The sequence below is a fragment of the Scardinius erythrophthalmus genome (genome assembly GCF_964197995.2).
Source record: "Scardinius erythrophthalmus genome assembly, chromosome: 8".
NCBI lineage: Eukaryota > Metazoa > Chordata > Actinopteri > Cypriniformes > Leuciscidae > Scardinius > Scardinius erythrophthalmus.
In genome coordinates, this window is record NC_138228.1 from 13,926,718 (window position 1) to 13,944,217 (window position 17,500).

The window sequence follows — 17,500 nt, forward strand, 5'->3', positions numbered from 1 at the left end:
TGTAAAAAAATGTCTATTTACACAAAATTTGCATGGGCTTGAACAGTTTTACAAAAGCACGTTGACCTTTTATGAGGGAAGTTTTTTTTGTTGTTTTTTTTTTTACATTGACTATCCATGTTTTTGTTTGTTTGTATTGAATATTGATGATCATGAGAAATGTTTCTTGAGCACCCATTATTAGGGGTGTAATGATAAATTGGTGTATCGAGATATCGTGATATAAAAATGTGACTATGTATCGTTGATGTAAACGATATGATTTGCGATAGGGCTGCACGATATTGAAGAAAATGCGGTAACTCATTAGCCTAAATAATGCGATATTCGATATGCGATACAATCATGCTTAAAGTGTATATAATAAACTAAAATTATCTTTAAAATATATTTAAAATTATATAACCTACATATTCTTTTTGTGACAAGAAAACATCCCTACAACTTCTGACAGTGAACAGCAGAGTTTTACTGTAGCATAAGAAGTGTTATTTTAACATCAGTGTAAACCACATGGCTTTAGGGTTTGAGGAACATTAGGTTGATTTAACAACAGACACTGAATAATCAAATGTAGAAAATAAAACATTGCTTAGTTTTAACTAAATTAAATATATACTGATTCTTATTAAAGCTACAAAAGTTATTCAGCCAAGAGCAGTGAGCGATTTTCTCTTTTTCTTTTGTTCATGACCCAGAATTTAAATTTTTGGATGAACTAACCATTTTTCATGGTCCTGCCATGCTAAAATCCATGATATAGTGTGCCTAGCAACACATTTGGCCGCGACTGTGGTCACAACATAGTAATATTGTATTACATATATACATTAGTGGTCGTCAACTATTATTGGTTTGTAAATGTCTGATGCTGATATCAATTACTAGAAAGCAAGATGGCCAAAATATATGTGATTAGCATAAAGGCTAATGCAATTTAATTATTTAATTGCAATTTAAAAAAAATACTTCATAAATACCTCATTAAATTCAATAATTGGCTTGTTTTCACATTAATTTATTAAATTAAAATTATTAAATTAATATTAGGACCTACAATTAATTTGCCTTGCCTTCATAACGACGACATCACATAACTGACTACAAAACTACATCCCACATCAAAATTGAATTGCGAGGTGATCTATTCACAAATTGTCAAGAGTGCTTGTTATAAAAGAGACGCATCATTCTAATACAGTTGTTGTTTAAGTTGAAAATGGCATCTTAGTTCGTCAGCATTTGGTTTTGTTTCCATAGCACATAAACAAAACAACTAAAAACACTAATAACAATTACATATTATTCTAATAATAATAATATCACTAAAATTATATAGGCCTAATAACAGTCTTTAGGTCCGATCAAAGCATAAATCAGTCATCTGTGAAAATCCAAAGCAGCTTCAGACACCAACTTAAAAAATAAAAAAACTTGTTTAACAAGAAATATTGATTCTTCTAATTTTTTCAGTGTCATTAATGTATGGTCCACATTTAAGCCAGTGAATTAAGATAGTTGATATAGGCTTTCGTTATCAGCTTGTTGAGGTAGACGCATCTCGTCATCTCTGAGAGAATGCGCCGTTAAGGCAGCGACAGATGCCAAAAGCTTGGTTTTCTTTCAAGGAATTAAGTGAGTGTGTTTAAATGCACATGTGCTTTTCTTAACCCGATAATGCTTAAGTCGACAATGCATGTGGTCATTTAAACGTGTTAACGCGTTTTCCTTAACGGCTTAAGCATAAACTGATTGACACCCCCTACCCCGATTTCTCCCGCCATGTAAACACATTAACCTTCTTCTTTTGGGCTTATTGAAGTGCGCATATGCGCGTGATAGAGTGAGCTTTTCGCGACAGCTATAGGAAGGAGGAAATGCATCTCAAACGCTCTTTCTGGACCCAAGATATTATAAAAATGTGTTCTCATCTCGTGCAGAACTACAGTCAAAATGCTGCATCTGTAAAATGAGAGGATAATATGTGTTCATAAGTTTCCCGCTGACATGTTGAAATATTCTTCGGTTTTTAATGCTTTATTAACAACACAACAGCCATAGGCCTAATAAATGGAATACTCTGAGTCAGGTACACAAAGGAAGTAATTAAATGAGTAAAGAAAAAGAAACAAGTAAATAAATAAGCAAATAAATGATCTAATAAGTAAACTATTGCTTTAGTTATAAAAAAAGCAATTTTTTATAACCCCCCCCCACACACACACACACACACGATAATATCGTGTATTGCTGATATTTCAGATATCAATATCAGAAGCTGAGAAATGGGTGCTTTCGCTGTGCTTCCTCATGGTTTAGTCGGTGCAGTTCTGATGGGAGCTCTCCAAGATCAGTTTGTCAGTTATAGAGACGCCACCTGAACACACTGATGTTTTTCTCCACATCGTTTTCCATCTGGCTCGCCTTGGTAACAAAAAAAAAACCCATATGTCTCTATTTCATCTCTTTGTTTCCATGGCAACATAGCAATGGTGAGAGGAGAGCTATTGAAGTCCTCCTTAAAGAAGAATTGCACCATGAAAAACTGGCTGAATGAGACGAAGGAAGAAGAATCAGAGGACTTCTTGGAACAGAGATGTGGAAAGGAGGACAGATAGCAAGAGAGAGAGAGAGAGGAAAGGACAGTGACAAAGATAAGCAGATAGAACATCAAGCTCACCGCAAGTTGCCGGCACTTCGTCATACAGGATATTGTAGATACGACAGCCTTTTATGTGTGTGTGTGTGTGTGTGTGTGTGTGTGTGTGTGTGTGTGTGTGTGTGTGTGTGTGTGTGTGTGTGTGTGTGTGTGTGTGTGTGTGTGTGTGTGTGTGTGTGTGTGTGTGTGTGTGTGTGTGTGTGTGTGTGTGTGTGTGTGTGTGTGTGTATATATATATATATATAAACCCCTTTGGTGACTTATTTAACCTGATTTTATGAGAGATAAGTAGACTTCAGTAGTTTTCTGTGTTTCTCCCATCTCTGGCCACTTGTTTTGCTTCACGTATTCCACCCAACACAAGCCTGCTAGCAGATTTTTTGATTGATTTCTTGAAAAATGAGATATCATTCAATAGATACTTTTCACACCGACCCTTTAAAAGGAAGAGAAATCGGCCCTCTTGAATCTGCAACAGAGGGAGCAGGACCTCAGTTGCAGAACAGCCAGTTGCTCTATCACCTAAGAGTGGGGGATGTAAATAAAAGACAGGCCTGTTTTATTCGGTTATACGGAGACGAGCTGCCTGTTTGTTTGAGCGAGCGAGAGACGCAGAGAGAATGAGTCAAAGAAAGGAACAGCTTGTTTGCTCTGCTTGAACTGGGTGGCTGACACAAATACAGGAACTGTGGTTTGGTTCGAGTCTAGAGGGAGAGCAGCGCAAATAAAGCAATAGCCTGTTTGTGCAAAGAAGCCGAGGGAGGGCGGCGTTAATAATGGAAGAGCCTGTTGCCGGGCTGCAAAGAAGGGAGGGCGGCTAATAAAGGAAGAGCTGCAGTGTGCTATTGTAGAGGGAAGGAGATTGGGAACAGCCTGTTGACATTTGAGGTCATGTGATCACCAACACTTCAGTCAGGAGTGGAACTGGGAAATGAGCTGGCCCGTGTGTGACAAAATTCAAATGAAGATTAAGAAGGGGAACCTTAAATTCTCTGTAAATTTGTGGCCCAAATGGAGAACCAGATGTATAAAGAGTTGTTCATAATCTGTTGTCCACAATCTATGTCCACTGGCATAGATAAGAAGATGCAACATCAAATTTCTTCGAAGTTGCATGCTACTTCGCAGAAAAAATCCCAATGCATCCAACTTTGAGCAGCCAAACTCCAAATTCAAATAGTTTCAACTTGTATTTAGAGATGTTCCGATACCCCTTTTCCCTTCCCGATACCGATTCCGATACCTGGACTCAGGGTATCGGCCGATACCGAGTACTAATCCGATACCTGGGTGTGTATCTATACAGCTGCAATTCATACTAGCCCTGTATGAATTGATAGAATTATTTTATAAAAGGTATTTTCAAAAGGGTCCACAAAATTACCTCTGTGAAGTTGGCACTCCATAAAACGAAATCATTTCCAAAACTATGCCATTCGTTTGTGCTGTGTTTGTGCTGATTTGTGCCGCAAAAACCAACGTTTGTGCTGGTTTCGTGTTTGAGATATTGAACATTATTTTTTGGGTTGCGTGACGTCACTCTCCACCCCATGTCCTTCAAATCGCTCCAAACCGGTGTCATTCGTTTGTGCTCGGTTTGTGCTGGTTTGTGCCGTTAAAACAAACACTGTATCTGTTTTCCTTTCGCAGATATAACAAATTTAATTCGGGAGCTGTGACGTCACTCTCCACCCCACCTCGTCTAAATCGCTCCAAACCGGTGTCGTTCGTTTGTGCTCGATTTGTGCTGGTTTGTGCCGTTGAAAGAAACGGTGCAACTACGATCCCCTCTTAAACATAAAAACTTTTTAAGTACCGTTACATAACTGTCCACCCCATATGGTCCAAATCGTTGCAAAACTGTGCCGCTCGTTTGTGCTCGATTTGTGCCGGTTTGTGCCCTTACGATGAACATTGTATCTCTTTCCCCTCCTTAGAAATAACACATTGGATTCGGGACAGTGACGTCACTCTCCACCCCATGCCGTCCAAATCGCCCCAAACCGGTGCTTTTTGTTTGTGCTCGATTTGTGCTGTTTTGTGCCGTAGAAAGAACCATCATAAATGATTCCATTCTTTAGACATCACAAAATCTTTGGAGGAGTAGTAACGTCACGCAAGCAAGCCGCGCTCTCCATCCATCTCGTCTACAAACCTGTCCGGTTCGTTTGTGTTCGCACAGGGCCGCAGCTGTCAGTGTTCTTTTCTTTAGATATGGGAATGTTTTATTTTAGATTTGTGCTATTGACATTTGGTCTTTATATAATCACCAATGCACTACGATATGTAATGTATACTGTCACTACTCTGGCTGTAAGCTACGTGTGACTGAGGCTTAATTTTGTATTAAAATAAATTAAAATAACCAATAAAAAAAAATGTATTTAAAAAATTGTGTAGGCTAGTGTCTTAAGTTTTCTGAATAGGCCTACTTTTAACAGCTTACAATGCCTGTTTGTGCTGTAAAAAGTTTCGTTTGTGCTGCTTCGGTTGTTTAGATATTAAAATCTATGAATCTATTATAATCTATAAAATCTAAAATATTAAAAATTTGGTGAAGCACAAAATAACGAGTAGCGCAGTTTTGTTCCGTGTTCATTACGTTTGCCATTTGATGTTGGGCGCCAGCGTCTCTTACATTATGCGCTTGCCGCGCGCCTACATTTGAAAATTTGCGTTTTCATTTCTTCTTCGCTGCTTTAAACAGTGGTTGATTGTGGCAACAGCACAACTTCCTGTGTTGCCACAAGCAACCACTGTTTAGAGCAGCGAAGAAGAATTTGTCTCCGATTTGCAGCGTTCAGCAAAGCTAGCGTGCATAACTAGGTATTGTTTAATAAAATGGTATCGGATCGGTACATGGGTAGATGTATTCGCCGATACCGATGCCAGAACTTTTATTGGTATCGGCGGCATTTCCGATACTAGTATCGGAATCGGAACAACTCGACTTGTATTTCTAAATAGATTTTGTGTAGAATAATTATAACAAGTATGAAATCTGTATTCATTTCTGCAGTTTTGTGTTATTCTCATTTTGTGAGATTCGCAATGTAATTTTATACATACAAATAAAACAAGAATGATAACCCTGCCATGCTGAAATCCATAATGTAGGCTGTGCATTGTGACTAGCAACACAAAACTCCAACTTCAACCAAGTTTGCTACTGACCTTTGAAACAATTTGAAACAATCATTATGTGGGGGACGTTGACTCAAATATTTGTACGTCAAGAGTTGTACAATGCAACTTTGAAGGTGTAGCGTGACATTCAAAGGGCAATCATCATATTATTAACATTTGATATTCTATGCAAAGTAATAAATAATACAGCCACCCTTCCATGACGTTATCTGTAAAGCTTTCTTTAAGGTTTCTTTAAGTTCGCTTTGAGAGGTGTTAAAGCACTGAACGTTTTCTGCAAATATGAACGTGTCTCTTCCTGTCTCTGTAGCCCACAGGATACATGGAGGCGCCTCTGTCTTACAGCACTATAGAGGACCTGCAGCTGTTGTCCTGGGACAATGCCCCAAAATACTGTGTCCAGCTAAGCTTCCCTGGAGGGACGGTCCTCCTGCAGGTATCTCCAGCCCCCTCACTGTTTCAATTCTCACACACTCATGTTGCGATTACGCTCTGACTCATTTTGTGAATGTTTGTGTGCACTCACAGGCTGCTAACAGCTATCTGCGCGACCAGTGGTTTCACTCTATACAGTGGAAGGTAAGGTAACACGTCTAGGAAGGCTAGATTTGCAAAAAGCATTGGTGTAATGACATTTTGCATGGTTTTAGCGAGAGTATAATTTTATCTGAGGTACGCATGTGGGTGTTTCTTCCACTACTCAATTACATATTCAGTACCTCTGTTGTGGCTTCAATTCCACTATGAACAATTTTGCCCCGATAAAGATTTATCAAAAGTTCATACTGTAAAGGAAACAACAAATATCGCTTAGTCTTAGCAAGACAAAGATATATTTCCTCATTTCATCGTTTTTGGTTTCATTTCATCTCCTTAAATGGTCATTAAAGGAGAACTTGGTAACTTTTTTTAACTTAATAAAACTGTCTAGAAATCATTTGGATGGTTAAACAACCTGTTCTGGTGATATTGGTGACTTTCCCCGCTCCCCCCAGCGTTCCCAGGCGTAAAACCAACCTTGCAACTTGGGGACTACCGTCCCGGCAAGATAGAAATTGGAAGTCTCGTGAGAAGCGAGAATGAGAACGAGAACGAGCGCGAAACACGAATTGCTTTACGGCAATTCGACATAAACACACACGCATGTATGATGTATTACCAGATTACCCACCTCGGTAGACATAGCTCCACACGATACAGTTGGCTTGCTCCGATCAAAACAAACGCACATGAGCAGCGGTAGAGAGGGGGAGGAGGCCGCCGCAAGTGAGTTTTTTACGACCGTGTTGTGAAATATACGCCCCCCCCACACCTGTAGGGGGAGCTCGTGGGGAAAACATGCGACAACAAAAGGGAAAATCAGCGAAGAAGTGACTAGAGTTCGCTAGAGTTGCCGAGTTCTCCTTTAACCATTTGAATGTTATTGTGAGAAATAATTTTTATAATTTTCTACTTTTGCTTCAATAATATATATAGAATAATATAATATATATATATATATATATATATATATATATATATATATATATATATATATATATATATATATATATATATATATATATATATATATATATATATATATATATATATATATAATTATAAAATATAATATAATGTGTGTGAGTAAATGTATATGTCTCGATTGTTCTACATACTTTTAGATGTGGTGGAAATGTTCAAGACTTTAAAAAATGCATTTATTTCTACTACATTGCTAGATACTTTTGGACATTGCTAGTAAGACAAATACTATTAGACAAATTTAACTAGTAGTGAGAGTGCGAAAAGTGTTTTAAAAATTTGAAACACACTTTTCGCACTCTCACTACTAGTTAAATGTTAGTTTAGTTAAATGTTTTTTTTAAATGCCTGTTGTTGAAAAATCATCCATACACAAGGCCAATAAAATGGAACAAAATAAGAACTTAAATCTTAATCCTAAATCCCCAAACCTGAATATCACAGCTCATTTCTGGGTAAATTCACAACATACTTCACGCTGTTATGTAGTATATAACCACTGTTGCGTTATGGTGGTAAAATGTGTCCTGGTTTCATAACTGTTTGTCGCATTGTTAAAAGGTTGGTGTGTGTAATCTGGGTTATCTGATTCATATGCAGAAAAAGATCTACAAGTACCGTAAGGTTCTGAATAACCCGAGCCGCTGGGACGTGGTTCTGAAGGAGATCAGGGCCCTGGTGGACATGGCCCTCACCTCACCCCTGCAGGACGAATCCATCCATCAGGCACCACTGCACATTATCTCCACCCTGCTTGCTGAGGTATGTCACACACGTTCACATGCCTGTCTAACTGGTGAGGTAAGATTCATTATAAATTTAGTTAGAATTGAGTGTTTCTCTTAAGCAAAGCTATTTAATTGTGCTGGCTAAGGCATGCATCAATATTATTGCTTGTATGTCTGCCCAAAATTTTGATGTGTAACACATGTCATTGATAATGATACTTCAAATAATGCATCTTATTGATAAGTGAGCTATTACTTTTTTAAGCGATTGTATTTACAAATTTCACCTGATGGACAAATCTAAACAGGCAACAAAACAGATTTACATTTATATAATTTAAGTGACAAGTTAGCAACCCTGAACTCTTCAGGGTTTGTTAGTCACTTTTCTTATTGATGAGATTGGTCAGATATGATTTTTGCTGAAATAAAATTGGATTTTTTTTAATATTTTTGTTTACAATTACAATTAAATTATGAAATTACAATTAAAAGAGAAAATTGCCAAATGAGAAATACCTTTTATTTGTACAATATTCAGTTGTTTTATACATGGTTATTTTCTATATATAATTTTACATCAAATAATTTCTTCAAAAACTGAAACACTGTACTTTTGATAACAGATACATTGTACTATAAAAATTTGGGATCAGTGAGGTTTCTTTAAATAAATTAACCATTTCTTTCTGCAAGGACGCATTAAATTAATCAAAAGTGACAGTGAAGACATTTTTCACAAATTTGACAGAGCCAACCACATGTAGGGAACAGAATACCATATAAACAACTTTGAAGTTGGCTCCTAATTTAGGGCTATAAGTGATTAGATAGCTACCCTAAAATAACTTGTTTGTGCATTTAAGAGTCCCTTTTCTGTTTGAGGACATCAGATCTGTCAAATGTTTGATCCTTCAGCCAGTTTCTCCTTAAAGTATTGCTGGCATCTTTCTTTTAGAACTTGAGCAGCATTCTGCTTTCCTTTCCGGTTATGAGTGTCATCTGTAAATTGAGGTGCTAGTTGCCACTCATTTTGAGTCTGCAGTATGTTCAGGTTAAGTTACTGTGGTTGCCCTTGTAGCTGTGGTTAACTGAGCCTTTTTTTTATTTACATGGCAACAATACACAACTGCTCCAGAACGAAGATCTCCTTTTCCTCAGAGTGTTTGCAGAAATGAAAACATTGACTGCATCTGTAATATTATGTCTTTTAATATCCCATATACCAAGCATTTAAACTGTAAAAAAAAAACGTTTTAAAAGATCTAAAAATAGATATCTCACTGGCCCTGGGTCAAAGGCTGAATCCCCGAATCACACAGGCTTTCCCAAGAAGGCATTAACATTTTAAAAATAGGGTTTGCTGGTTTTTGAGTCACTTAGCTGTGACATCACTTGCCGATGAGTTCTCAACAGTGCATTCATGTCATTTCCTTCCCAGAACACTAACCTCAGCGCTCAGGACCATGAGAACATCATTGTGGTGAGTGGGACTGCTTCTTTACAAAGAAAATATGAAAAGACATTCACACATTAGTGTTAAACTCCATTGCTTACAAAGGCAGGGTTACGTGATGTGTCTTAATGCTCAGTGAAACCTGCTCTAGAATAAAATTAATTTGAAAATGTAGTGTACTGCCATAGAAACAAGACATGCATGCACAGATGTGCTGGACTAGCCTCTGAAGGTTATGCAGTTCCTGAAAATGTGGATGAAAAGAAACAAGACTCTACATGTCTGTGGGGAAGGTGACTAATGGTTAGAATCTGTCTGTAGGCCATCGCACCCCTGCTGGAGAATAACCACCCTCCACCCGACCTGTGTGAATTCTTCTGCAAGGTAAATGTGATGATTCTGGCTATTCTTCGGGGGGAACAGATGAGTTCAGTATTGTAAACCTGAAATAGTATTTTATTTTTTAATCTTTCATTTTTTTACTGTTTAAAATCTTTTGGCTTGGGTTCAATACATTTCAAATAAAAGAGAAAACGGTCATAAAGTATCATTCATTTAGTTAAGTATTAAGTATTTAACCCACTAGGATTTTAAAAAAGGCATTATCAATATTTGTAGCAATTTTTTTTTTTTGGAAAGAAATAAATACTTACCAAGAACACATAAAATGTATCAAAAGTGATGACCCTAAATGACCATAAATACATTTAGAATGTTGAAAAATATATGTTTTTCAAATAAATGCTGTTCTTTTGCACTTTTCTGGGGAAAAAAAGTTGCATGGTTTCCACAAAAACATTAAGCAGTACAACTGTTTTCAGAATTGATAGTAATAAGAAATGTTTCTTGAGCAGCAAATTAGCATATGTGACCCTGGATCACAAAACCAGTCACAAGTAGCACGGGTATATTTGTTGCAAAAGCCAACAATACATTGTATGGGTCAAAATGATTGATTTTTCTTTTATGCCAAAAATCATTAGGATATTAAGTAAAGATCAGGTTCCATGAAGATATTTAGTAAATTTCCTACCGTAAAAATAAAAAACATTTATTTTTGTGAGTGAATGCAGCAACTTTATTTCTCAATGTTTTGATATTTTTGCACCCTCAGATTCCAGATTTTCAAATAGTTGTATCTCAGCCAAATATTGTCCTATGCTAAAAAATCAATGGAAAGCTTATTTATCCAGCTTTCAGATGATATATAAATCTCAATTTAAAAAAATGTACCCATGTGACTGTTTTTGTGGTCCAGGGTCACATATTATAATGATATCGTCTGATATCAACACTTTACCAAGTCATTTTTTAAATGATTCTGATGATTAAGAATAATATATATATATATATATTAATCGAGATTGGCTTTTATTGTGTTCCTCTATGCAGCACTGTAGGGAGCGTCCTCGGTCGATGGTGGTGATTGAAGTGTTCACTCCTGTGGTTCAGAGAATCCTCAAACACAACATGGTGGGTGTGCGCACTACGCCAGATGTGCTTTCGAATTCACGCGTCACCGCACCATCATTGACTGACTCTCCTGGTCTTTTCTTCTCGATCCAGGACTTTGGGAAATGCCCCAGACTCCGTCTCTTTACTCAGGAGTATATTTTGGCTCTGAATGAACTAAATGCTGGCATGGAAGTGGTCAAGAAGTTCATTCACAGGTGAGTGACGTTTTTTTTCCTCCCTTATACAAACACACATCACTTTTTTTCTGCAGGCTAGGGATGTGACGGTTAACCAGTGACCAGTTAACGGTTAACTGGTGACCAGTTAATCGCCATTTGACAACACCGGTAATATTGGGGAGGAGATCTGGGAGATGGAGTTTTTCCATCTTTTTCACCTCGCTAATTAAGCAAAAATAAACTGTGTACGGTTAAGATCAACTTCCTTAGGAATTAACTGAAAACACTCGCTCTGCTCACGCACCATTATGAATTCGCTCAAATGCGGACGAATTAGCAGCAATTCTGGGGTGGCTGTTGCGTGAATGGTGGGTTCATTATTATTCTTAATGAAAAACACGACTAACGCATTGCAGCTTCCCTTTTATTATTGTGTTTAAATCCAAAATATTGCCAAATAGGTGCTTTTACATTTCGCTTTGAAACCAAATCTTTCGTCAGTCAGCTAGTGACTCTCGTCACCTGATAAATTAAGTCGGTCTCCTGCTGCTGATCTGTGCTGCGACTCTCATTTGGCTATTGCTGCATTGAGCAGACATTTTAATTGTAGTGTCTGTTCTCTAACTGAACTAAGTCATTTTTATTACTATAAAAAAATCTAAACTACAGTGGGGGCAAGTGATGTAACCGGTGTTGCGGCTGATCACCGTGTAACACCGGTAACACAGACAATCGCAGCAAGCCTACTGCAGGCAAAACTGTAGCTCAGAAAACATGTGACCTTACCCAATGCAATGCAGCAAACGATAAAAGCTTGGAATCTTGTTGCATCGCGCCTGGTTAGGACACAATGTTACCTTATCCTGACTCCCCCTCACTTACGTACAAAGAACAGGCCTTCATATGTACACAAACTGTAACGTCCTTTTATCTATCAGACTGTGTCATTTTAATGGTCTGTTTAGGACCAAGCCCTGCGCTTACTTCCTGTTACAGCTTTGTTTTCTTTTAGCTGTCATTTTGTGTGGGTTTGAACACAGGAGCTGTGCTAACCTGACCTTTTCTTACATGTATTATTACAGCATGCACGGTCCCACCGGACAGTGCCCTCATCCTCGGGTTCTCCCCAATCTCGTGGCGGTGTGCCTTGCTGCCATCTACTCTTGCTACGAAGAGTTCATCAACAGGTGCGTCCGATTCACTGGTTTTCCAACCCATGAGATGTGATGTACCCCTGGGAGCTGTGCTCAAAACATTTCTCTGAATCATAATTGCCGTGTCAGTGGCACCAAATTGTACGTGCCGGTTCTTAAATCGTCTTAAAATACTCACGCTTTCATTTCCAACTGCTTTTATTGGTCTGTGTCAAACAACAACGACATGGCTGTAGTGACATTTTTGGTCTCCGCTGTCCTGTTTGTGTCGTCACTTTGAGCCTCTGTGTCGCGGTGCACCCACCTGAGAGGAATTAGGAACTATTTTCAAAAGTTTCCATGATCCACAATTACTCAAGAGAGTGAGACATGTCAAAGCTCACTCCCCAGGCTTCCTTGCACTGCCCCATCTCTGTTTTTTTTTTTTTTGCTATCTGTTCTCTCTTTTACTCTCCAATGGCCTTTCGATAAATTTCTGTAACTGCTGGAAAGTTCATGTCAAAGTTTCATTTGTCTTTCCAGAATCAGATGTTCAATAGTTACTTGTAGTCAAATAAAGTCAAATACAGTGGCTGTATAGCAAATTAAACACCTGGTGATTTGTGTATGACTGCATGCAAATATGGCAATTTCCATGGAAAGGGCCTAAAACTGTATAATAATAATATTACATTCAAATTTATTAAGGTTATTTATTTTTATTTTTTTCAACTAATTGACAGTGAAAGGTGATTGACCTTTAGAAAATGTTGACTGTCAACCAGAGGTTTTCTAGGTAGAATTAGAGGCTTCCTTAAGAAAAATTAAGAAAATCTTACCAACCCTTAACAGTAGTGTGTATATAATACAAATAATAGTTTAAATCATGGAAAGTGGCTTATGTCTTATCTTTTTCTTTTTCTTTCTGTTAGTCGGGACAACTCTCCCAGTCTCAAGGAAATCCGAAACGGTTGTCAGCAGCAAAGTGAGAGAAAACCGCCCATGCCTTTACGGCTGCTGCGGCCTGAGCCGCCCACGCCACCCCTGACCACCACCCTGTCTCCCCCCCCTGCCCTGCCCCTTTCACCCCCACCTTCCATCGTCAATTCCAGCGAGATCCTAGTAGAGCTGGAGCGCAACAACAACACCGCTAACACACTGCGCAACGCCCCTGCAGAGGGCGACAGCGAGCCCAACCTGATCGACTGTCTGCTGGTCAGCCCTGCGCTCAACGCCCTGTCCATTCAGCTGCCTGCCCACGCCGACAGAGTGCTGGGCTGTTTCGCCCTCATCCTCAAGATGCTGTAAGTATGCCGTCACTGGATCTTTGTTTTATTATTCCGCTCTAATTATACATGTGTCCGTCCAGTCTTAAGATGTTCCTCTAGGCAGTAATGGCTGTCAAACCTGCTCACATGGTAGAGGTAAATGACCTCATCTTGATGAGCTTGCCAAAGTGCATTCTATTGGTAATTTAATGAATTTAAACTACCATCTACCAGTTAGCTACACTACAAGTTACCAACAAGGAGCTACTACATTGAAGCTTTTTGGGGCATGATCACATTTAGATAATGATTAGATTATTATGATTTATATATAGACAGGGCTTGACTTTAACTTTTTGCTCACCAGCCACTGTAGCTTGTGGTTTTCTGAAATTACTAGTCACTCAGTATTTTCACTGACCACAATTTTGATATCGATACCATGGGGAAAAACTGCCATATAGATATTTTTACTACTATCTCATAATTTGGCAGCTGGTATATTAGGCGCGGTCACTTTAAGAACTGACGCACGGATTCATTATACTGTTTCACATACGTTTCTCAACTCTGTACGTACCTTCACTTAAAACACAACTGACTGTGTTAACGAGGATACTCGCACATGGGCATTTTGTCATTATTTTGTGTATTTGACTGTTTAAGTGCAAAAAAGTACTCTATTTAATACGGAGGCAGCTTTAGATGTGCACACTTTGGGTGTAAGCACAAAATCTGCGGGAATGAGTAAAATTATGCACAATCCCACCCTGAAATTCAAGCCCTGTAACACTAACTATATTCATCCAGAACAAATGAAACGAGTGAGTGAGGGGAGGCGGGTTTGTGTGTTAACTCTGTCTGAGAGATGGGAGAGTGAGAAAGCGCAGCTGGTATCATCTATCTATTCTATGGAAAATTAGTTTTGGAAGCGAACATCCCAGTGCTGCCAAAGCTTCTGAGAGCGCCATTTGGATGAATCTGTAAATCTGTGCTCTGTGCTTTCCTCTTAATAACAAAATAAACATGCAACAATAATGACAGCGGTGAGAAAACAGCAGTTAAGAAAGCACCTGATCTGAAGCTCTGCAATTCGACACCCCAGTCAAGTTGTCACGTTTATTTATATAACACTTTATACAATATATTGCTATAAAGCAAGCAGCTTTACAGTATTAAACATGAAGAAGCATTGCTAGTATCGCTTCAATTTCTTCTATAAAGCAGCTCTCTAGTATGTTCATGTTTTACTCGCATCTGACCTCGATGGACTAAACTGAAGAAAGGAACCGCAGAACATTTCCACGTTAAAGAAGGCGTAGCCTCAGCGCACAACTACCTATTGTGTAAACAATACGCTATTTTAAAAACAGCTTGCACTGAAAAATGTAGTGTAGCAATGCTACTTTTAGTTAGTTACTCTTTAACACTGCTAATCGTCCCACGTGGTGTATAAATGATCATTTCGGTATATAAAAAAGCAGACTCCACTATAATCACAGGGAGGAGTGACCATAAACCTGTCTGCATATTTATAACAGATTCATTGAACGGAATCCATTTTTAGCCTCCTTTTGCCTCCTTTATCTGATTTTATGATGAACCATCCGGTTGCAGATCACAGCAAGGCCAAAGAGGTTTCAGCTTATACTGGCCAATCTTACATAAGGTTCTTATTTTCTCCACTTCTCGCTCTTCCTGCCTCTGAATCTCTAATTTCTCCTCTGGCCTTTTCTCTCTGCAGATCGGACTACGATGACTGGAGACCAGCACTGGCCAGCCTGCTTCAACCCATCCCCTTCCCGAAAGAGTAAGGGCATTTACTCCCTTCCCATCCCTGCTCACAGTTGCTTTCTTTGTAATTGGCTGCATGACGTCTGTTTTAACTCTTAACTAGGGCCACACAATTAGAATTGAAATTGAATAGATAATACTGAAAACAATTATAGCTGCTGCAATTTAGCTCCACTTCCATCGCGTTTATGTTTCTATTTACTGTAGAACTTGTTTTTTGCACACCATTGCAGTGGCGAATTGGATCAGAATTTGATTAAATTACACTAGGCCCGCAGTAACAGCAACTAATGAGCACATTTTAGCCAGACTGATCAAAAGAAACTTGATTTCTGCATCATCTGACACTCAAAAAGAAAAGTTGAAAAGCATCTGTAGTCAATGGCCACACAGCGCACTCAATGCTTGATTAGTGTATAATTGATTCAAATTTTGAATACGAATTTTGTTTTTATGCTCCGAAGAACTCCTATGCAAAGTTTAAAATGCATATTACACTACTGTTCAAAAGTTTGGGGTCCAAAAGCATCTTATTTATTTTTTATTATTGTTTTAACAAGGATGCATTAAATTGATCAAAAGTGATGGTAAAGACATTTTGTAATGTTATAAAAGATTTCTACTTCAAATAAATGCTGTTATTTTCAGCTTTGTAATCCTCAAAGAATCCTGAAAAGAAATTATCATGATTTCCACACAGATATCAAGCAGCACAACTATTTTCAACATTGATAATAATATGAAATGCTTGAGAATGATTTCTCAAGAAGGATCATGTGACACTGAAGACTGGAGTTAATGACTGATGAATTCAGCTTTTCCACAGAAATAACAGAAATAACTAAATACAGAAACCATTTATTTTACATTGTAACAGTATTTCACAATATTGCTATTTTAACTGTATTTTTGTGTAAATGAATGCAGCCTTTTTTTCTTCGTTAAAAAAAAACGTAAAAACGTCTCTCGACCTCAAAGTTCTGGATGGTAGTGTATGTACAATATGAATTCATGTTTTGAATGTGTAGCCTACATAACGATACCAGGGGCTCTCTGTGTACGTGCAGGGGAGGGTACTGACGTGGGCGAGCCGCAGCAGGGCTCTGCAGTGGGATTGTGGGTATTGGGTGAGGTGTTTCGGGTCCTTTGTGGCTCCTGTAATTGGCCCTGCAGGACAGAGCACATCATTACAGGTCTTCTGCAGAGCCCTGCAGTTGCCACAGGTGGGGGGGCTCACCTGCGCTCGTACGCCACGCCGAGCTTTCAGCCTTCATTAGAACACAACAGCATCCCAGAGCTCACATGCAAAAACATTTGATGAAGTCCTCCCAGACACACATGCACAACACTTTAGATGACTTGAAATTGTATCATTGTGCGTGTTAAGGCAAGCACGCCTACATGTAGACTCAAAAAGCAACTTGTGTAATTATGTGGAATGACGACACCCTCTCTTTTTGTGTACCTGAGTCGAGTCAATGTTTTTCTCTTTTTGCTCTCTCCTCTCCAGGGCCCTTGCACATGCCAAATTTACAAAGTAAGTGACATTATAAGTGATATTACCCTCCTACTGTATACAGAACTATTTAGAGAGATGCTTAAATAAGGCTTTAAGATATGAAATGTCAGTGACTAGCAATCTGGTTTGTTAAAGGGATAGTTTTCAAAAATGAAAACTCGCCTTTATGTCGTTCCAAACCTGTATGGCATTTTTCTTCAAAAAGTTCTTAAAAATATCTTCCGTAATGTTCCGCTGGGAAAAAGGTTTGGAACGACATGAGGGTGAGTAAATGATGATGGAATTTTCATTTTTTTAATTCATTCCTTTAGGGGTTTGAGTCATTATGATACTTAATGGGATAGTTTATACAAAAATAAAAATTCAGTCATCATTTTCTCACCCTCATTTCATTTCAAACCCGCATGACTTTCTTTGTTCTGTGGAAAACAAAAGGAGATGTTTTTAAAAGTGTCCTGCCCAGTCAAAAATCCAAACAACACAAATGCACCATAAAAGATTTCTGAATCCATACCACAGCTTTTGAGGAAAACACACTTTGTCATTATTCACTGAAAAGTTGACATCTTCACTAGTTCTTTTTAAAATTAACCCATTTTTATTATACATTTATGGTGCTTTTGCATCTTTTTGAAGCT

The 17,500-nt window shown here is 38.3% G+C and overlaps 1 protein-coding gene across 1 annotated transcript in view; it reads left to right on the plus strand.

Moving 5' to 3' along the window:
- Window positions 1-17,500, plus strand: part of cmip (c-Maf inducing protein) — a 31,801-nt gene that overhangs the window by 6,235 nt on the left and 8,066 nt on the right. The window contains exons 2-12 of the mRNA XM_081372811.1: window positions 6,117-6,242; window positions 6,335-6,385; window positions 7,931-8,092; window positions 9,500-9,541; window positions 9,836-9,898; window positions 10,907-10,987; window positions 11,081-11,184; window positions 12,231-12,335; window positions 13,214-13,585; window positions 15,294-15,359; window positions 16,854-16,880. Coding sequence (XP_081228937.1) covers window positions 6,117-6,242; window positions 6,335-6,385; window positions 7,931-8,092; window positions 9,500-9,541; window positions 9,836-9,898; window positions 10,907-10,987; window positions 11,081-11,184; window positions 12,231-12,335; window positions 13,214-13,585; window positions 15,294-15,359; window positions 16,854-16,880 — 1,199 coding nt within the window. The remainder of the gene's footprint in view (window positions 1-6,116; window positions 6,243-6,334; window positions 6,386-7,930; window positions 8,093-9,499; window positions 9,542-9,835; window positions 9,899-10,906; window positions 10,988-11,080; window positions 11,185-12,230; window positions 12,336-13,213; window positions 13,586-15,293; window positions 15,360-16,853; window positions 16,881-17,500) is intronic.